General features: G+C 24.9%; 1 protein-coding gene across 1 annotated transcript; it reads left to right on the plus strand.

The window, feature by feature from the left end:
• Positions 1-5,755: 5,755 nt before the first annotated feature.
• On the plus strand, positions 5,756-23,530 carry LOC145833437 (transmembrane 9 superfamily member 2-like). Its single transcript, XM_082940617.1, has 16 exons — positions 5,756-5,812; positions 10,492-10,629; positions 11,376-11,540; positions 11,831-11,955; positions 13,943-14,072; positions 14,237-14,358; positions 14,544-14,752; positions 14,987-15,057; positions 15,388-15,492; positions 16,226-16,373; positions 17,667-17,724; positions 18,335-18,494; positions 19,133-19,284; positions 19,743-19,854; positions 21,341-21,512; positions 22,491-23,530. The coding sequence occupies exons 2-16, from the start codon at positions 10,510-10,512 to the stop codon at positions 22,556-22,558; spliced, it is 1,917 nt and encodes a 638-aa protein (XP_082796743.1). The 5' UTR covers positions 5,756-5,812; positions 10,492-10,509; the 3' UTR covers positions 22,559-23,530.
• The last annotated feature ends 238 nt before the right edge of the window (positions 23,531-23,768 follow it).

Here is a 23,768-nt window from a genome sequence, read left to right on the forward strand (position 1 = left end):
AGTGACTGTGATTTAAAAATTTCAAATATTATATACCAATCGTTTTTCATTGAATTTTTTAACAGTTTCTAATGCTGAAAAATATCTGGTTAAAACAAAAAAAAATTCTCAATAATAGTAGCCTTACATTTTTACAAAAGAAATGCAAAAATGACTACAATTAAAAAGTTTTAAACAATTTAAAGTTAAATGAAAACAGCATTTTTAAATTTTAAATCATATTCACTTCGTAAAAGTTATTTTTAAAATCCGTAAATTTTAAATTATAACAGTTGTAAAAAAGTTTAATTTTGTTATTTATATTACACTTAAATAAAATGATTAAATGATAGAAAATTTACAAATCTTTTATGATCTTACTTTTTTAAGTTTATCAAGAATTGTAGTGATATCAATTTCGCTTCAGATTTGAAAATTTCGAATATGTGATGAAAAATTGACCTAAATTAAAAGAAAAAACAACTATCTACAATAAATACCTGCTTAATCATTACCGACTAGTACTTTTATTGCTATCGATATTCTTACAGCAAAGTATTAAAGACAATCTTTCTTCTCTTATATTTATGGACAACAGTTTCTACATATTTTGAACAATCCAAAACAAAGTTTTTTAATATTTTAATGATGAAAGTTTATATTGGAAAACTATTAGATTGAACAAAACAAAAATTACATTTAGGTATTAAATAGTCAAAAAACTACTCAAGAACTTCCTATAAAATTCTTTAAATGCTTGCTTAAAACTCGTCAAGAATTTATTAGGTTTATGTTTCGTATCTCGAACTTAATTATTCAATTCATATTAGTTATTAAATTAAGTTAGCCATTTATCTTATTCTATAACATATTTAAAAAATTGATTTATGTTAAGCTAATAAAACTGTCTGCAAACTAATAAAAAAGTCAAAAAAAAAAAAAGAACAACGTTGACCTTTCTCTTATAAATTGTTATTATCACGTAAACATAAAATTTAAGCTTAATTTTTGTTGTATAAATGTATAAAAAATTTGAGAAAACAACCTTTTTGTGAAATATTCCCTGTTTGTTTCTCATCATGTAAAAAATTTTTTCTTGCATAGTCCACAAAGATTAAGCCTTTTAAAGACTTACATTTCTTTCTATTGTAGTTTGAAAAAATTGCATCTTGTTTTGAAAAAAGCTCAGACATTATGCAAAAGTTTTAAAATACCTTTAAATTAAATTTAGCAGGTAAAAAAAGGTTGTTTTTGATTTTAAGCTAAAAAATTAAGAAAGTTATTTAAAAGCAACGTTAATATCATAAAAAAACTAACACTGCTCCTTTGAACATACAAGAAAAAAATATTATATGCTTTTAGTTTTTTTCATTTCATATTTTAGTAAAATTTAGTTTATTATAGAGAAAACTATATATAATACATAAATTATTTTGACATTTATACCAGTGTTAATTATTAATTTTCGAGTACTCTGATTTATTTAACTAATTAATTTGTTCAATTTGGTTAACCGTTTTATTAAGCTTATTTTTGTTTTCTAACTTTCATTTAATTATTTTAAAATTAATTAGGCATACCAAGTGTATAATGACCCTTAAGTTTTGTATTTATATTTATGTTTTGTAACAAAACATAAATATAAATACAAAACTTAGGGGTCATTGTACACTTGATATGCCAATTAATTTTAAGTCATTACGTAGTTTTAGACTAGATAACTATTGCAAAAACGACATTTAAAACTAAATATTAAGTCGAAAATAAATTAATCTTAATCTAATACGATCAGTTTTATTTCTAATTGTGTTTTAATTTAAACGGTTGCCACTCGTTTTTTCCAAATTTTTTCCAGGTTTTCCAAATTTCTGCCAGGTTAATAAAAGTAAAGATTTTTGGGTATATTTTTAGTTTTAAGTTAATTTCTATAAAAGAAACTGTGTTAAATTGTACAAAAACATTTAAAAGATGCTGTTAAGTTACTTTAAATATGTTTTTTAATAAAAAAAAATGATGATGACAAAAAAATCTTATTTATACGATAGATTTTTTGTATCAAATTGAAGTTTTATTTATTTTTAAATTATTACAAATTCCAGGTTTTTTGATCAAAATTCCATGTTTTTCCGGTTATTTTTCAAAATTTCTCAAACTCCAGGTTTTTCCAGGTCATTTTTGCTTAAGTTGTTGAATTCCAGGTTTTTCCAGGTTTCCAGGTAAAGTGGCAACCCTGAATTTATCGAGTATTTTTTAAACAATAAAGAAGCGCTAATAATTTAAGAGAAAATTCTTTAAATCCTTTTTTTTTAAATCTAAAAAAAAACTTTAATTTTAAGTAAATTTTAATAAAATTTATTAACAACAGTAGCACTATAAAAAAACTGTTACCTCAAAATGGAGATTTAATACTATAAAACTTGTGAAAAAAGAAAGTATTTAGTTTTATACTAGTTAAAAGTTACGCCAAGATTGACATTAAGTAGTTAGTTAATACAACGAAAACAACCATGATAAATACTTAATAAAACATTTAATTAGTAATTAAAAGCTTTACAATCATAAAATATTAAGCTTAGTTTGCATGAGACAACCTTATATTTAAAAAAAAATAAAATAGCCTGAGTATTATAAATGAATGACAATTCTGGTAGTTGGTAAATAGTAACTTTTAAGGATAGATCATTTGTATTGTAGTTTCAAATCAAAAATTTTTAAATGTACTCTGCATTTTTTTACATAAATCAAACTTCTTCTTTTACTACTTTATATTTAAAAGATGTTTTTTTTTTAACTATATGTTATTAAATTTAAAACCACTTCAGGCATTTTATTTTTTGATAAATATTTTTTACAGGACCTTTGGGTTTTTATTTATACTTGATACTGCTACACTAGGACTTTGTGAAATAAATTTTAACTTAAATTTTCTAATTAATTATTTTTCATTTTTCTGTACTGTATTTTATAAATACTTTTTTATAAAATAAAAAACATCTTAAATATTTTTTTTTTGGTTGAAAATTCTTGAATAACTTGAACTTTTTTGACTAATAGTTGCAATTAAGATAATAAAAGTCCAAACAGTAGAAGAAATTAAAAAAAAAAACAAATTAAACATTTTTATTTGCGGGATTTGTTTTGGGTTGGAATTCATCCAGTTGGGAATTTATCGGGTGGAAACTGTTAGTATACCACATTGTAAATAATACATGTACGGCCCGCCTAGCAGAAACTTTTGGCCTGCCACGTACTTTTAAACTAGGACCAGCTTGTAAAAATAATTAAACATTTGCTTATTTAACAAAAAAAACTTGCTTCTAACTTATAGTAAACATATTTCACTACATGTACTTTCTTACATTTTTGATTTAATGGAAATATTATTACTGACTTGATTTCTGATTTGTAAACAGCTACAAACTATTTTCTACTATTCATTTAACACTATAAATAAACTATACACTACTTAGAACATACTGAATCTCTTTATAAGAATTTCTTTTATAATGTAGGTTTTAGTGTAATACATAACTACATTAAATACCATAACTGAGTTTAAACTTAACTTAGAACTAAATGATACTCAAAGGTATTCTATAATACTTATAAAAACTAGGCTTAACTTTGGTGGTTATATTTTATATTAAAGAACATATTAAACACAAAAAAATAAAGAATATCTAAAATAAAAAATAAATAAAATACTTTAGAAAATACTTTAATTGTGGTCAAAACTGTTAGACAAAAATTAAATCTACGAAAAATATACTATAAGCATATATAGCTAAATTAAGAATTAACTACTTGGAATTAAAATCAAAAAACTATTAAAAGGATTAAACATTATTTTAAAATAGCTGTACAATAAACATTATAATAATAAATAAGTTCAGCTCTGTAACTACATCTGGAAGGTCTCGAATAGAATATCATTATAATCTGGCAGTAGTTGGTTTATCTTATTATAATAGCTATATAGCTATGTTTTAAAAATGTAAATTTTATTCATATAAACTTGCTTTTTGGTTGACTGATTTTAGAATATTTGATGTTCAACTAAATGGAACAGCAGTTAAACTGGTATTCCACCAAATACACTCTATCCCAGGGTTTTCCAGAGATCTTTTTATAATGTTATCCTTTAAAGTTCTTTAATCTTATTTTCGTACCTTTTCTGACTGGTCATCTTAGTCAAAAAGAATAATAAAAAAACTAATGTAAATTTATATTTGGAACATATACTGACTAAGATTTTTTTAAAATTGATCTAGAAGGAAATTTTCAAAAGGAAAACTTCTGAAGGATTTTTTTTATTACAAAAATTAGGGTAAATTTAGTTACTAAAGTTTTCACTTATACACCGAAGTAGTTCAAAAATACATTGTTTTTGACCTTAGTTAACTATTAAACAAATATTCCAATACCATGGGACAAAATTGACAATTGAATTTTTAAAAAATACTTAAGTAATACTTAAGTAATAAAAAATTGAAAAAAAAAGTTATTAAGTATTCAGTTTTTAGAGTACTTATATGTGACAACCTAATGTGGAATTGTAAAAATAATTTCAAATTATTTTGATGAATATGAAGTAATTTTTTAGCTAACAAATTTTTTATACTTTCGGATTACGTTTACGGTCGTTTATTTTACCTATTTGTCACCACCGAACTTACGATTAAAAAAACAACTTTAGAGTAGTTACAAGTTGCAATATTGTAATTAATGATAAGTGTTTGTGTTTTGCAAGTAGTAAAAATTTTAAACTATTGTTTTATTGCAAATAACGTTTTAAGTCATTAAGGGTTATTCAGAATTTCTAAAAAAAAAGGTTGTTATAAAATGAAATATTTTGAATAGTTATGTTAGAATTTAGTGATTTTAACCTAAGCTGTTTTTTTAAATAAAACTGCAAGAAAATTATCTGAAAGACACCTTAAACTTAAAAAAAAACTTTGACGTTTATTTTATTTATAACAAATATTTAAACTAAATATAATAGTTAAAATTAAATAGTTTACAATATTTTTTGTCTTAGTAAAGAATTAAATAAAGAGCCTTCAAAAATTTATTGTTTTTATTATTAAATTATGTTACAGAGGCGTAGTAAATACATAAAACTCAATAAAGCATAAAACAAGATTCAGACGTTGGTTTTTAATGTTTAACTTTAAGTTTCTTATTTTCCCACTGGGAATTTCAAGGCGAATTTGTGAAATAAGAAAATTTAAATTGTTATTGTTATGACACGTTTTACTGAACTATGTAATAACCATAGTAAAATGATTCTGGTGTTGTCCCTGTATTACTATTTATTTGATTTAGATTAGATTCACATTTCTATTAAATTTAGTTAAAAATAGTACCTCATACTGTTGTCATACAAATAGGCTTTTACATTGCATTTGCTAATTATGCATAAAATTATAACTTGTAAGAATTATACCAATAAGAATTAAATTATTTTGAATTTAAAAGGTGACCAAAACCTGGAGATTGAAAATTTAGAATAAAAAAAAAAAATCTAAAATTTTAAACAATTTTTACATGTTAAGTAGTAACATTTTCTTATTCAAAACACATTTTAAGTAGTATACAGTATCTTTTCAGTGTTTTTAAAATAAATAACACAGTTTTTAACCTTAAACTTAACTCAAAACTAAAATAAGATCTTAAGACATGTAATTTAAAAAAACCTGTAAAAAGCTGCACAAAACCAGTGGCCCCACTGAAGTTATCTATCTGTATGGCTTAAGGGTCTTATGACTTAAAAAAATATTTGAGTTCAGATCAAAAAATCCTTCAGAAAACGTTTATCGTTGCAGAGGGGAAAGTGAGTATTTTCTGATGTTTTTCTACCTTAAAAAAAAAAGTTGAACGTATCTAGATCAAAATACGTGGCCAACACATATACAAAAAACATTTTAGATAGTTTTAAACTTATACTTAGATAAATTGTTTATTACAGCTTTTATGTACCTTCTACATATAAAAGTTAAAAATATTCTTTTCTTTTACAAATTTGAGTTCACAGAGCTTAATATTCCTCAGAAAAATTTTAGTAAAAATAAAAAAGCTTAAGATTTTACACTGTTAACTAGAAATGCAGCAATTAAAAAAACAAGTTATTTTCCAAAAATTTTAATTTATTTAAGATTTAATTGTAGAATAGTTGACTTTAAAATTACAAGTCATCCATTTTTCAACTATTTATGCATTTAAACCAAACTCCTTGAGGTTTATTGTAATTTTATAAACTTATATAACAGTAATAAATCACAATAAGTTTATAATAATAAAGAAAGAAAAATGTAAATGCCCACAAGTATGGTCAATGACTTGATATGGAAAAAGACCTTTTGGTCATTGAGCCTCACACCACACATTTTATAACTTTTTTTGAGCAGTTTTAATTTAAACAATAAAAAATCTATATTATTATTAATCAATTGTTTTTTTAAAGTACTATTATTTAAACTCAAAAGAAAATTATTTATAAAATTAAAAATTGGTGTGCACTCTTTTTAGTACCCATTTCTGCCAAAATTGACTATGAAAATCTTAGTCTACAATGGGCACCACACTGTCTCCTCACCTAGATTTCAAAATTTACAATCATGTACGTTCAATTTTTTCTTGTTGTTCTTTTAAGAGCAACCACAAAAAATGCAATATAAAGTTCCATAATAACATAAAAAGGGAGAAGTCTTAGATGCAGTGAATAAGAAAAACATATCTCATCTTTAAATATATATTAAAGAGCAAACACAAGTATAAAACAAAAACTGTAAATCATACTATACTTAAGTAATATCTGTAAATTTTCTTAGTATGTGCTTAATTTTATTAAAAAAAAGTACTTCTTATATATGTTATTACTCAATTATGATTGCTATTTCTTATAACTATAATTGTTTTAAAAACTTAAGGCAATGAAATATCTACTTAAGAAGAAATCATACTTTTTAATGTACAAATAAATTTTAAAGAAAACTTAACAAATACCTAATAAACTTTACATAAAAACAACTTGACAAATACCTAACAAACTTTAAATAAAAACAAGTTTGTAAGTAAAACTTAACTTATATAGTAGATTTGATAATAGATCAAGAGAAACATTTTTTTATATAAGTTAAAAAAATTAAAATATTAATAGATATGCTATCAAATAATACTGTACATACTTGAAAACTTTTATTACTTGTATGGTGGACTTATCAGCTTTTTTTTATAAATAATAATATTAATAATCTAACAAGTAAATAAATTTCAATTTATTAAAGATAATTAAATACAGTATTTTACCTCTGTAAAAATAACAAAAACTCTTTTCATCTAACTCATGAATTGATATTAGAATTTAGTTAAGTAAAATAAAAACTAAACAAACCTATTTTTAGCCACATAGTCAATGGAGACAAAACAGTAACACTACATCCAAAATTAAAAAAACAAAAACCAAGCCATCTCTACCCACACCCAGTCAAACCACCATCAATCAGCTCAAAAATAGATTACATATATACCGATACCAAAAATTTAACTTATTGTTAAATAATAAAGAGAAAATTAAGTTTGACTTCTATCTGGTTGACTTTTAAGTAAAAAAAAGTTAGTCCAGATTGAGAGCTCCAAGGTAGCTCTGATCTTTTAGGTTTCTTGAAATTTTCTCCCATACTTCACATCCAAGATAGGATATGATTTTAGAACCATAAAGACTATTTATTTAGGCATATAATAATTTGTCTCTGAAAATCTTGTTGAATGATTGTGAATTTTATTTACTTTTGTAAAGTAAGGCTTAAAGTAAACTGGCAAAGTATCTCATTTAAACTTGTGCATAAAAACTCTTAACTCATACTTAAACATATTTTCAACATTTAGTATTTATTTTCTATTTTTAACTGTTAACACTTTCTTTCCAACTTTTAAAATGAATACACCTTAATGTAATGCTATATTTATAAGTTTATCAATTTCAGTAATTTTAGTTTTACTTGCCCTACCCCAACACAACAGACCATATCTTACATGACTCATCAGAAGTGAGTTAAAGATATAATACAAATAATTTTGATTTAAAAAGTAAGATTTAAATAATTTTGATTTACCTAGTTTTGTATAAAATACCTATTGTCTCCAATAACTTGGTTTTTACTGCTTCAATATTATCAGACCAATTGAGGTTATTATCAATTTTATAACACTAAGATACTTATGATTTTCTACCTTTAATATAGACAAATTACCTATTTTCATGTGTAAATTTGTGTTTTTCCATTCTTCTAATTACAAGAGTGAAAGAGCATGTACCTTGTTTTATTAAAATTAAGTTTAAGCCTGTTTTTGATTAACCGTTTTGATACATATCTAACTGTTAGTTTATATATATATATATTCTTGTTAATAGGTGTTTTTCTTTAGGCTAGTGTATAACAGGGTGTCATCTGCAAAGTTCAAGACTTTTACAGTTGTATTGTTTTGTAAACTGTTGATATAAACTAAAAACAATAATGGACCTAAAACTGAGCCTTGTGGCACTCCGTGTCTTTACTTTTACAACTCAATACATACCCAGCAACATCTACTAACTGTTTTCTTTCAGATAGGTATGATTCTAATAGTTTGAGCATTTGTCCTCTAATTCCATAATACTCTAACTTGTTTAACAAGATTTTTCTGTCTACACAGTCAAATGCCTTACTCAGGTCTAACAAAACTGCTCCAACAGCATTACCTTCATCAAAAGAAGACAGTGTACTTTCTACAAACTCTGATAAAGCTAGGGTAGTTGAATGGCCCTCTCTGAATCCAAACTGGAAAGTTTTAAGGACGTTAAACTTAGTAAAAAAGTTGTATGAACGACTATATATATCTTTTTCAATAATCTTATTTATGTTAATAGAAGTGATTAAATGTATTGATATTTGATATTAATGAAGATACAGCTCTTTAAAAAGTTTTTTGAAAATCATTAAAAAATTAATCGTATAAAAATTGCTATGTTTTTGCTTCAAAAGTTAACAAATTTATCAATTTTTTGGCTACTGCTTTAAAAAACATAAACTTATAGATATGCAATGAACTTGCCACTCCAAATGCTGCAAATCTTTTATCTTTAATAAACATTTAGAAATATTTTTTGATTAAAACTTTTTAAGATTTAAAAATCTTTTGAGAAGGTTTTAAATATAGTTTGCAAGAGTATACTTAAAATTCATGCTCTGAGTTATTTTGAGATAAAAATATGTTTGAATATAACTAAATAGAAATCTAAGGTAAAAGTATAATGGTTTAATAATCTCAGGATGATCTCAGACTACTTTATAGTAACTAATGCTAGTATTTATTCCTGAATGATTAGTAATCTTGTTAAGATTTAAACACATACTAGTAACTTAAATAAAAATCTACAAACAAAATCAATATGTAAAAATGTGGGTAGAACCTCTAAATCAGATTTTCCCAAACTTTTTTCGAATGACCCCCTTTGAATAAATAAAAAAAGCCATGACCCCCTTGTACCAAGATGACTTAAAAACTACCATAATAAAAACCCAAGACCTCTTTTTTTTGCTCTTCATCAGCAACTCCAGAATATCTAGTGCAAATTTCAAATTATGACCTCATGGACCTTCTGGTGGCTCCTTTACTGATCATGGCCTCCTGAGTATCTGTCATGGCCCACTTTGGGAAACCCGGCTCTAAATAGTTTTAAAACATTTAAAAAACTCTTTTGTTTGTAATTTCAATGCACTGATACTTTGAAAAAGAAAATTTACTTGTGCATATTTTATAGTCTCATAATATAAGATTTAAAGATACATAGAAAAAATTGTCAGAGTAGCCCTTTTATCTAATTATAATATTATAAAATTAAGATTATACAAAAAATAAATTTTCTTTAAAATTGTTTTTTTATTATTATTCTAACTTTTATTCATTATAAAATATATTTAAAGTAGCATACAGTATCTTTTAAGTAACTTTATATTTGTAAAATATTTTTCTGAATATAAGTTTCTACTAAATAGGAATAACAAAACTTGTGCTTTAAAAAGCCTGTGAACAAATATAAAACCTGTATAAAATTTCTAAAAAGTTGTGTATCATTTTGAATGCAGCCTTATTAATAGACATTATATCTTTAATTGTTTTTTTTTTTAATTACAAGTTTTATTTTCTGAATTTTATGCCCAAACTTATAAATTATTACCTTTACAACAACCTTAAATAAATTTTTTATATTTTACTAAAAATATAAAAACTAGTTCAGGTATTTAAGTTTTTCATTTGTTTTATTTGAAGTAATCTTTTTATCATCTAGTTTTTAAGCTACTTTTGTAAAGTTAAAAAATTTTAAGCTACTATAATGGTATAATTAATGTGTTATACCTTATTAAACTTTCATTCAAAATATAATGTTTATTTTAACAAACTGCTTCTTTTTGTTATCCTAGTACGATTTTTTGATATGAATCTACAAATTGAGTTTATACTTTTTTACAGATTTTTTAACCACATACTATGATAAGGAGTTTTAGGTCATTGTTAATACTCTTAGTGGTTTCACATAGTTATGGTTTTTATCTTCCTGGTTTAGCTCCTGTGTCCTATTGTGATGATGTCAATTCATCTACATGCAAGGTATTGTCAATTTATTTTTTAATCGACCAGTAAATAAATTCTTAAATAATGTTAGTGTCTAAGTCATTTACTTTACAAAAATTAACATTCAATTTTTAATAAAAGCTTAAAGTGTTTAACTTTTAAAATCTATAAATAATAAGTTAAAATGTAAACAGTTGAAGTCTTTAATAAGTATCTTTAATTTTAACAAAAAAAATTTTGGAAATGGTATGATAAACAGTAAAAATTTAAATTTAAAGTTTTATTTAATTTGAAATTATTACATATAGTTAAAAAAGTATAATAACTTTATCTTTACTGGATAGTTTTGTTATAATGTAATTACATCATTTTTTTGTTATACTAGCTAACATTTAAAACTTACATAATTATAAAACTGTAGTTATTTAAAATGTAGTTTTGGTATGAGAAAAATTAATTCAATACAATTTAGATTTTTAGTTTAATAATTTTATGTTGCACTAGCCTTTTTATGTTCTGTATATTTTTCTAGAATCAATAGAATTACTAGAATTGTTTCTATGTAAATATAACTATTTGAATAAGCTCTTTATTTTCAAGTAAATTGAGCAATAGTTTTTATTTAAGACAAACAATTATATTGAAATAGTTTCTAAAAAATACTAAGCAACATTGTTTATAAGTTTCTCTAAAAGAATAGTTGACACAATTGAATTTAAATGATATAAATTACAAATATATTTTTATAAGTTTTAAGATCAATATAAAATATATATATTTAGAATGCAATTCCAATATTTGTGAACCGACTAGTCTCTTCTGAAACTCTTCTTCCTTATGAATACAACGAGTTCGATTTTTGCCCCGATGATTCACAAGCAGGGTCTCCTACAGAAAATCTTGGTCAAGTCTTATTTGGTGAAAGGATTAGGCCCTCAGCTTACCATGTAAATTATTTATTTTTTATTTATTTAATTGTTTTTTAAATTAAGGTTATGGAAAAGTGTAGTATTTGATTATTTGACTTTAAGTTGTAAAACTTGCAACATGTAAAAAGGCCTTTATTGAATTTAATAGTTTATTTGTTTAAATAGTTTTTGGAACTTAAAAACATTAAAATTTTGTCATGTATAAACATTTTTTAAAAGTACAACATATTTTATTTAAATTAAGTTTAACTAGCTTGTAGAATTGTAGATGTTTGTGATTTTTAATGTATTTAACAAAAAAATTTCAGTTGAAGTTTAAACAAAATGAAAAGTGTAGAACAGTATGCAGCAGAAAATATGAAAACAAACCTGAGGACATTGAAAAACTTCAATTCCTTATGCATGGAATGTACTTCAGCTATGAAAACAGATGGTTGGTTTTTATTTGCTTAAATTTTTTTATTGTAATTTATAATAACTAATAGTCTGTTTGTATTTTCTATAATACCAATGATAGCATTTTAAGTTTAAAGACAAAACTTAGTTTGTTTAAATGATGAGTTTTAATATAATAACTTGAGCCTGTCTTAGTATAAACTTACTATATAATATTTTATCAACTTTTGATATGTTTTAAAACTTCACTAGTATCAAAATATTAAACACTACTTTTTACTTCTCACTTCTATCTTTGTTTTTTTATCTAACCTACTATTTTTGAATTTATTTTGTAATTAATTCTAATTCAAGAGTTAATATAATAAATATTTTGGTATATAAAACAAGTGTGTTAAATAAAAGAATACTGATTTAAATTTCCAACCATAACATCTAAATAATACAAACTGCTATTGAAAAGTGGTATATTATCTTCAGATTTTCAATATACTATTATAAATTGTTTTTAATTTGGTTATTTATGTACAAAACAAGACTTACTTTCGAAAAGTCTGATTTACCCTAGTTACATGACAATTAAAATTACAAAAATTAAATTTTTGACATTTTGGATTATTTAAAAAAAATAAAGCGTTTTATCTCACTAAGTAAATGTCCAGTATGAGTATGATAATAAACAACAATTTAAATAGTATTTATTAAAAGAGAAAACTTTTAATTAATAAAAAAAGTATATGTTTTTATAAGTGTTAAAACTTCTTTCAGATATACCTTAAATAATAGTTTCATAAAAAAAAGAAGTCCAGTAGCTCTAATTAATAAGGTTATGATAGTAAAAAAATAAATAATATGTGTATTAAAAGAGATTATTTACAATACTCATAACTATTAGAATTTGAAATGTTAAATTTAAATTGTTGTGCACCTACTTACCCTCCCCCCTTAAAGTCTTAAATTATTAATTCTTATAATAGTACAGTGCTTATTCACTTATCTGGACTTCACTTATCTGGACACTTTCAGTTGAGAAGAAAATTTGAAAAATATATTCAACACTAAAAACAGACATTTTTGTGTTATACAGATATTTAAGCTTTCTTGTTGTAAGAAAATTTAAAAGTGATTTTATAAATTTTGCAATTCAGTTAGTAATTATGACGTAATTATACACCAAAGCTTACATTAAGCTTTGTTAAAACTACTTTAGTTATAATAAACCTTTAAATGTAAAGTAAGTCAGTTTTTAACATTTTTTTAAACAATGTTAATTTAAATATGACTTATTGCTTTATTTAATTTTAAGTTTTTTTGATAGTTAATTAAGTTTTACCTTTTTTTAGAAAATGAATGATTGGTTTCTAATTTAAGCAGTATTTTAAAAGTTGGTAATTCAATCACTTTTTTGTTTAAGATAAGGTGCATGACAATTTTTTTTTAGTTCTAAATATATATTTTATATTTAATCATAATCACTATATGTTTTACCATAACGTTTTGCATAATATACAGCAATTATATAATTTAAGAAAAAATAAATTTTTGTACTTATCCAGAAAAATGCTTATCCGGACATGTTTCCAAAAAAATCTTGCCGAACATGTCCGGATAAGTGAATAAGCACTGTAGCTGTAATTCCAATTGAATATTTTCTAGCATTAGTGTAAAAAGTTAATTCAAAACTTAAGATTCCATTATAAGACTTTAGTTATAAGATAATACAGCAAAAGTGCATATTTTATCAAAGGTTATCTTAAATGGTAAATAGTTGAATTAATACTCTGAGTCTATATAAAACAAAAAAAGAGTAAAATATTTGGGCAATTTTTACTAATTTATTTCTTTCCTTAGTATCTATAAACTAGTTAAGCAATGAATAAAATTGTGCTCAGCGTATTTAAAAAAAGTTTTGAGAACTCAAACTTTTTATGAAAATATAGTGATTCATTTTAATACTATATGTACTTTAAAATGTTTAGCTTATTAATAATTGAGTTGTTTTCTACCGGCAAATAATTTTATAGGATTGTTGATAACATGCCAATGGCCTGGTGTTATGACACAAATTCTAAGCAAAAGTTCTGCAATCCCGGTTTTCCTATTGGCTGTTTCGTCGGTCCAGATGGTGTTAAACATGACGCATGTCAAATTGATGTAAGACTTTAATTATTTTTTTAAATATACCAAGTTCACATAAAATGCTTTAAATATATGTAATAAAATGAATTTGTAACACTCACGTCTATCCGTATAACATTTTATGAATAAATTACAACTCTGTTAAAGAACTTATTATAATAATTATTTTTTGTCAACAGAATCGTTTCAACGAGAAAAACAGCTACTACGTGTTTAACCACGTAGATATAAAAATCTTGTACCATCAAGATGAGGTTAAACAAGTTTCAAGACTTGTCAAGGCCACTATTACACCAAAAAGGTTTTGATGAATATTAAATAGTCTGTGGTATCAGTTATAGAATTTATAGCTTTTTGTTTTTAAAAAATAACGCAACTGTTGTAGATGCATTTCAAAAATATATGTTTGTATGATCCTATTACTCATAGTTTTAATTAAACTTCCATAAAAACTGCAAACACTCAACCTTCAATCAACTCGTTCAGCTACAAGCAAGGCTGCGAAGGACTGCCGATGCGCGTCGGAGCGGAGGACAAGAGCGCCGAGATCACTTACACGTACTCCGTCACGTACGAGCAGAACAACGGCATCATGTGGGCGAGCAGGTGGGACTACATACTGGACAGCGTCGCTCAGACCAACATCCAGTGGTTCTCGATCATGAACTCGCTCGTCATCGTGCTCTTCCTTTCCGGTTAGCTCGAAAGCACTTTGCGTGTTGTCAATTTGGTTTTGGGTTCCAAGTTCTGTTTTTATGAATTTTTTCACTCCTTACTTGTTTTAGATTTTGTTGGTGTGTACGTGCTATTGTTTTTATTAAGACACCTTAACTTGACAATATGTTTACATTTGAAAAAACAACCAAAAGAATAAATTGAAACAGTTATATTTTTAGAAGATTTGAATGAATAATTGTATAATTCATTAGGTATGGTTGCTATGATCACTGTAAGAAGTCTACATAGAGACATTGCAAGATATAATCAATTGGAAAATGCTGTAAGTACTAATTATCTAGATTTAAAATGTTAAAAATAAATCATTACAAAAAAAGACTATTTCTTTTTTATAAACTAATAGCGTTCTATTAAATCAATTTAACGTATATACTTCTTTTATTGATAGTTAAGCGATTTTATGCTTCGATAGCTTAATTACTGAAAACATTAATAAACTGTTAGTTAAACTTTTGTCTCACCATAGAAAGAATGTTGTCAAATTCTAATGAAAAGTTTTGATTGTAAACCTTTTCAGTTTTTGAATTTTTTGCTCAAACTGTTTGAAAACAAACTCATTAGCGAAGAATTTTTAAGCATATATTTAATACAGGACGACGCGCAAGAAGAGTTCGGATGGAAGCTGGTGCACGGGGACGTGTTCAGAAGTCCCGGTCATCCCATGCTGCTTTCAGTGCTTGTTGGTGTTGGCGTGCAAGTGAGTTAGAATAACACAATGATTGTCATCATCATGTAATGCACGTTGTTTTTACCACTATTTTTTTCAAATGCCGCCTATTACTATAAGAATACAGCTAAAAGAACATTTTATTTTCATGCAATAAAATTTTGTTTCCAGTTTTACTTCTTTAAGTTAAAGCGTGTTTATTTAGACCAAAAAAATAACTTTATATATATAATTTCACTGCTCTTGAAAAATGATTGTATAAGAAAGATGTTTGTAAAAATGTTGTCATGTTTCATTAACATTTTTCTATGATGTTCATACTAAGTTGATAATCAAGATTAACTAGATCTAGAACATTAAAATATTATAATTTTCAATACTGTATTTTGTTCAATTAACTTTAAGACCAAAACATAAGTTTGTATTATTTTTTATGCATTTCATCATCAAGTATTTGAAATAACTGTTATATTTAGAAATACAGTATTGAAACCTCTTAAACTCTTAAGTTAATTTAACTAGTTTATATAAAACTAAACTATTTGAAAAGTGGTATATATATTTAATTTCGTTTCCTTTTAATCTATGCCTTTAAGTTGTTTAGGATTTGAATTATTTTTTTATATTATTATTATTTTCGTTTAATATAAAGCTTTATACTGTTATGTTTTTATACGTTTCTTATATTTTCTCAAGTAAAATAAAAAATTAAGCCACAGTATTTCTTAAAATATTTAATATTTTAATTCAGTTTATTCCATAGATAATAGTTATGGGATTCGTGACACTTTTGTTTGCCTGCTTTGGATTTTTGTCACCAGCAAACAGGGGTGCGTTGGGAACAACTTCGATTCTTCTGTTTGTCACATTGGCTAGTGTGAGCGGGTTCTATTCAGCAAGACTCTACAAAAGTTTGTTTATATTTAGTATATACCCATAAATTTTCGGCTATAAGTCTTTTAGGATTTAATTTTCAACTTGTACTACTTTTTGTATAGTTTAAAATAAAAGTTAAAAAAAATTAGTTTGCAATAAAAGTTGGTGTAATATTTAGCTTTACTGTTTTATTTTTGTTTATCATTCTTTAAATAATAAAACAATTTACATTTATATTTTAAAAATGTAGATTTTTAAAAATTCAACATGTTTATGTTTATATTTATGTTTTTTTTAACAGTAAAACATAGAAAATAATTATTACTTGCATTAAGTTTAGCTATGCTTTCTCATGACCAATAAACCAGTAAAACAGTATAATTAGCAAAGTTAATACTTATCCAAATTGGAGTTGGTTGTGTTGAGATTTAATAATTGTATTGTTTTTTTAAATAATAAAAATATCTTTTTTTAAACTATAAAGTCATTTTGAATTTAACTAAATTCTATCTATGAAACAGCTATTACAAGTTAAATACTCACAAAAAAGTTTAGTTATATTCGCATAACGATTTCTTGAGATATCCGATAAATATTTACAAACTTGAAGTTGGAATTAGCCTTTAGCAATGACTGACATGATTTTAATAAAAAGTTGTTTTACCGGCTATTCGAAGCACGTTGCAATTAAGTTTAAATAAATCTTTCTCAGAAATATTTTCTATTGTTTCTACAGACCATGGATTTTTTTAATTAAAATGTTTTCAAAGACTGTTTTCTGTATAGTTTTTACACGATATCTAGCATCTGCTTTTTAGTTTATATCAATCAAGTTACAAATAAATACTTTTAAGTAGTAGTCAGTAATTGAACGGCCATCGTATAAATACATCTTTGTTTGTTTTACTTTGAGTGTTTAATTTAAAACCGGAATATGACTGAAATATGAGTGGGAAAATTTATGTGTCATTAAAATAACTCATGTTTTGTTATGTGCACTCTATTTCAGCATTTATTTACTTTAGTTGTTTAATAAAAATTGTATTACTGTCAAAATAATAGTTGTCTCTGTATGTTGACAAACTTAACTCAATAAGTAATAAGTTATATGGTACGCCTATTAATCATATATAGATTTTTATAAACACTTTTATTTAAAAAATCAAAACTGTTAATTAACTTGACAATTCTACTTATACAATGATTATATTTTTTTGTTTTTTTTAATCAGCGAGAAACATACAGTAGACTTTTCTGGAAGAAAGATGTTTTATATTAACTGAAACAATTAATTTCAATACATTTTTTAATTAGTTTATACATTACAGCGCTTGGTGGAGAAAAATGGAAGACAAACGTCGTTATGACTGCATTTTTCGTTTCAAGGTTTGAATTTTATTTTAGTTTTCTGTTGCTGTTCTTAACAAATAACATTTAAAAATATTAATTGTTGTGGTTAAAGTTTCAAGAAAATTTGATGAGCTAGTATGCACAAGTAATATTTAAAATAAATGTCATTCTAAAAATTTTATACTGTTTACCGTATAAAAGTATATTAACTTTATTTTTTCTTTTCGTATTGTCACAATATAAAAAGAACAATTTTCAAGTTTTTATAAAGTCATAAACTATGCTAACACAACAAAAAACACATTCATGTGTATCCGTTTTGCTTGAGTTGTGTTCTTGTTCAAGTATATATAGCTTATCGTATTGTGACGTAGTAAAATAATGATCAATGTGTTATTTAAAATACCTTATAAGATTTATAAAAACCGGTATTTTAGTCATTTGTGTTTAAGCATAACGAATGTGTCTATGTATTGCATAGTGTATCATTATTATTTTGATAAAAATTATTTAACAAAAGTTTAAGAATTAAAAAAAAAATGAAATAAATATAACAAACTTTTAAATTTAAGATTAACAAAAATAGTGATTATCTTAAAAGTAAATGTATACTTCAAAAAAAATTAACGTTTAAACATTTATGCAGCATAGTGTTCGGAATATTTTTCCTGATGAACATGATTTTGTGGACGAAGAAGTCGTCGGCTGCAATTCCGTTTTCGACACTTGTGGCAGTGTTGTGCCTGTGGTTCGGAATATCAACTCCTCTCACTTTCATTGGAAGTTATTTCGGTTACAAAAAAATGGTTAATTTTTAAAGTTCATATTTTATAATTTTAGCTTGTTTAAGAGTGGCAATTATGGACCTTAATTTGAATCCAAGGAAATTTATTAATTCACTAATTCTTTCATAACTTTTTTTCGCTCAGTTAATCAATGAGATACATGATATATTTAATTACAATTAAATTCATATTCAAATAAAAGTTATTTCAATAAAAAATAGTTCTACTTGAATAAGAATTTAATTGTAATTGAAGATATCATGAACCGCATTAGTTAATTGAAAAAAAAAAGTTATAAAAGAATTCGTTAGCTAATGGATTTAAAATTTTATATTTTGTACTAGTTTGAAAATTTTACAAGCTTTGTAAAGCACGTTTGCTTATAATTTTTAATATAAGTTTTCACACATAGGTAAACTGACTTTATTTGTTTTCTTAATAAATTTTCTGGAGTAGTTTATAGTTGTATAAAAGCAGTATTCTAGTTTAACTTTTTCAAGAAAACAAAAAGAAAGTTCAAAACTACTTAAAGTTTGTTCAAAGTAAAAAAAAAAACATGTCTCATGTGATCTTAAGGTACAAGCCTTAAATGAACATCAATTAATTTATGAGTTAATGCATAGTTAATGCAATATGTACTAATCACAAGTTGTCTGCAGCCGTTCGAGCACCCGGTAAGAACGAACCAGATCCCGAGGCAGGTTCCGGAGCAGGCCATCTACACCCAGTCGCTTCCCTGCATACTCATGGGGGGCATCCTACCGTTCGGCTGCATCTTCATTCAGCTCTTCTTCATTCTCACTTCCATCTGGTCGGTTGTTTTTTTATTTTATAGTTTAGCTTTTGTCGAGAAGTTTTTTATTGTTAAGTTGAAAAGTTTTATTTCTGGAATTAAATTTCTTTTTTATTCTGGTGAGATGTTTGTTTATTTGCTGCTTCTGCAAGTACAGTTTGTTGTTATCAAATTGAAATATTTATATAGTTCTGTTTGTTAAACATATACTCGACAGTTTTTTCCAATAAAAAAATTGTTGCAGTTAAAATTTACTGTGAAACAGTTTTGTTTTACAGTGATGATTTTGTTATGAGTAGTTTTAAAATTTACAGGAAATAAATTTTGTCATGCTAGGAAAAAACTGCTACATCCGCTAAAGTAGAAATTAAACACTTATTTTAATATTTATTAAAAAAATGTTTTTGTATAACACTTGCTTGTAAATTAAATGGTTTGTGCTTATTATTTAGTTTGTAACCGAACTGAACTCCTAGGTCGCACCAGTTGTACTACATGTTCGGTTTCTTGTTCCTAGTAACCCTCATACTCGTCATTACATGCAGTGAAACCACCATCCTGCTCTGCTACTTCCATCTGGCTGCAGAAGTATGTTTATTAATTAGTTATTAAGAAGTTAGTTTCGATTTGTCGCCTTAAACTTAAATAGTATCAAGCTGTTTAAGTTGTGACTTTATCACGAGTAATTACATTAAACAACACGAGCTTTTAAAACTAACAAAGAATAAAGTTTACTACCTATTGCAAGGAAATACATGCATTACATATTTTTATTTCCTCATTTAGTTCAACGTAAAGGTTTGATCATAGAACTTGTTGTATGATCAAACCTGTATATAAACTTGAGCTTGTTTCACGGCATACGAAAATACAGGCTTAGCCTTTGTTTCTTTGATCATCTAGTTTAAGTAGTATTAAGCAATAACATTTGTAAATAACTTTTGTTATAGTTGTAGTAGTTTAGGAGAAAATGTTTAGGCTTAATCTGTAGGCTTAATCATGAACTTTATTATTAAAAATTTATAATTTTGTAGTTTGAAACTTATAACTTAAATTTTTTCTTCGAAGAAAAAGTTTTTGATTTTAATTATATTTTATTCAGTAAATAAGAATTTGAATATTAACTAAAAGATAAGTTGTCGCAATAAAAATTAAAAGTTTTTATATAAATTTTGCGACTTTGATTTTTTAACTTCTTAATTTACAAATACTGCATTATTAAAACTGTAACATACAAAGCTATTTTAAATACTGAATTAGAAGATAAATATCTTAAGTTACGAATGTTTTAAAGCTCTACTTAGTCACATCATGTTGTTGGTAATGTTTTTAAAGTTCGTTTCTGCTTAAGCCGTTTAAAGTTTTTAGATATTTAAAACGGCTTGTTCAAATTTACATGTTACAATTTATTTACAATTTATTTTAAATGTAGTTAACGTTTCTGATTGCACATTTCAACAAAAAATAATTAGTCACGCTTCCATACAATTAGTCACCGGATTTTAAAAAAGTTCTGTGTGTTTTGTTAGGTTCTTGTTTAAAAATTTAAAGTTTTTCCTTAAGTTTTAATAACTTTTATTGCAAGTTCTTCATGTCTAAACACCAAAAAGGGATGCATGACGATTCAAATTATAATAGTTCGGAGTAAATGTACATTGTCTTTTTTAATAGATATTTTTTCAAAGTATATTTTTATCCATCATAATCTTAATATTTAATTCTTCAGGTACGTTTCTTACTTTCGTGAGTTTAAAGTTACTTATTGAGTATCACTAAAGCATCATTTTACAAGAACTTTAATAAAGGTTCGATATGTCAAAAGTTAATTAACTTTCACGTTAACTTTAAAATGCTTGCTGGTACTTAAAAATTCTTCAATAAAAAGTCCTAAGGTTTTAAGAACAACGTTTAACTATTGTTCTAACGCACAGGACTGCAGATAGTTCAAGGTACTTAATAAAATGTCGCCCCTTTTAAATTTTTGCAAAATTTTAAATTGTCACGCAATGAGCAATGATGAAAACATCAATACAAATTCTACGTGCAAATCATAACAGTTGCTTCAAACAAACAGGACTACAGGTGGTGGTGGAGGAGCTATCTGACGTCCGGCTGCACGGCGCTCTACTTCTTTGTCTACTCGATCAACTTCTACTTCACCAAGCTGCAGATGGAAGGCATGGCTTCGATGGTTCTCTACTTCGGCTACACCTCCATCATGTTCGTCTTCCTCTTCCTTTTCACCGGTCAGTTTTGTTTTTATTTTGAACATTATTTCGTTATTCTTAAATATGAACAAGCTTCAAAGTATATTTTTTATAGAATTTTAGAATTACTGCTATCTGTTTAATCATTTGTTGAATGTTTTATGTAAACTTAATTTTTCTCCTAAAAGTATAATACAACTACTAATAAACGTTTGATATCCTAAGTACTTTAAAAGACGCTCGTTTATAGGTAAATATTTTTATTTCAGGTTTGCAAAAAAATCTGGAATTTGACAATTCAGGCTAAAAAACCTGGAAAAACTTTGAACTTGAACAAATATCAATAAAAAACCTGGAATTTTAAACAACTTATACATATTAAGTAGTAAAATATCGGAATGACACAAAAATCTATCGTATAGATAAAATATTTATGTCATCATCAAAATTTTTTTATTAAAAAACACATTTAAACAAGTTTTAAGATATCTTTTCAATGTTTTTATACTATTTACACAGGTTTTTTACGTCTAACTTAATTTTTAAAATCTAGAAAAAACTTTAAAAACTTTGAGAAAATTTGCCAAAAATATTTGGTATGTAGATATAAGTTTTTTAATGTCCGTATTTTTATACTAATATTTTTTTAATTATTAGTTTTAAATCATTATTAATGTGATTTATGCTTGTCTGGTAATTAGTAGAAAAATATTAAATTAATTTGAATTGTCTTATCACAAAGCAACTTTTATAAAAGTTAAACAATTTTATATTCTGATTTCATTTTATACCTCTCTAGTATACTGTTAAAAAATACAATATTATTATACTATTAACTGTTTGTATGAACTACCAATTAGCTCCTAAAATTGATTAACTACTAAATTAGCTCATTAAAACAATATTTATCATGTTTAAAATTTGTTTGGTTAAAAAAAAAATCTTGATAGTTTTAACACTCTTAGAAGTAATTACTTTTTATGATTTGTATTATTCCTAATTATGAATATTTTTCAGGCACTATTGGTTTCTTGTCCTGCTATGCATTCGTTAGAAAAATATACAGTGTAGTCAAAGTTGATTAAAACTAAAAAAAACATTTTATTGTAAAAAAAAAGTATGTTTGTTTGAATTCCACTAAAGCTAAGCAAGGGTAAATACCAGTTTTTTTTATTGTTATGCAATTTTTTGTTTTAAACTTAAATTTGATAATCTAACAGCGTTAATACAGTTTTTTGATATTTTATCAAATTTGAATTTTTTGCAGTTAAGTATTTTAATTAAGAAATTTTTCGAAAGTTTCAAACAGGGTTGCCACTTTACCTGGAAAAACCTTGAAAAACCTGGAATTTGACAATTTAGGCAAAAAAACCTGGAATTTTTAACAATTTTAACATGTTAAGTCGTAAATTTTCGATTTGACTCTAAAAATCTATTATATAAACAAAAAATTTTTGTCATCAATTTTTTTTAATTAAAAACACATTTTAAATAGCTTTAGAGTATCTTTTCAATGTTTTTATACTATTTAACCTAGTTTCTTACTTAACTATAAACTAAAAACATACCCAAAAATACGTACTCTTAAAAACCTGGAAGAAATTTGGAAAACCTGGAAAATTTTTTGAAAAAACATATGGTAACCCTGTTCAAAGTTTACACGGCGTTATATGGTAATTTTATAGTCATAACTTCATATTAAAAACATACTATTCAAAATTTATCTTTATCAATTTATAAACTGTATAAATTTATATTAGTTTATCTTTAGTATCAATTTTATAAACTGTACTTTTTTTTTAGTATTTCGTTATTTTAATATTACATAAAATTACTTTAGTTCTCTTAAGTTTATTCAAGCTTTTAAATATAAATTTTTTAATATTTATGTAAATTACTAAACAATTTTATTTCTATATCCGAATCAAATGTCGTTTTATGTTTAAAAAATGCTTTTACACTTTTGCTTAAAAAATCTTTGTTTTTTATTTATTGCCGTTTTCACATTAAGTTTTTATGTTAAGCTATTCACATACAAAATAAACCCACCAACTATATTGTTAGTTTTCACTCAATAAAAAAAATAATAATTACAAACACTAGTCTAGAAAACTATGATAACTTATTTTCTTGTTAAATTCTTTTTCTAATTGCAGAAATAATTATTTTTTAATTTATTAGGGCTTTTATGTAAACTTTTGTGTAGGTGAGATGTTATTGGCATTAATGACAAATATAATTTTTAAAGTAAGTTCTGTTAGAAGGTTTAGGTTAAACTATAGCGACAGTATAATA

Source organism: Thalia democratica, chromosome 1, assembly GCF_965202585.1.
Source record: "Thalia democratica chromosome 1, ktThaDemo2.hap1.1, whole genome shotgun sequence".
Taxonomy (NCBI): Eukaryota; Metazoa; Chordata; class Thaliacea; order Salpida; family Salpidae; genus Thalia; species Thalia democratica.

Bases quoted from the DNA above. Each gene is read 5' to 3' on its own strand.
- LOC145833437 (XM_082940617.1), top strand. From the start codon at position 10,510: ATGATAAGGAGTTTTAGGTCATTGTTAATACTCTTAGTGGTTTCACAT. The intron at 14,073-14,236 runs GTAAGACTTTAA...TTTTGTCAACAG, and splicing joins ATGACGCATGTCAAATTGAT to AATCGTTTCAACGAGAAAAA. The intron at 19,285-19,742 runs GTCGGTTGTTTT...CTGAACTCCTAG, and splicing joins TTCATTCTCACTTCCATCTG to GTCGCACCAGTTGTACTACA.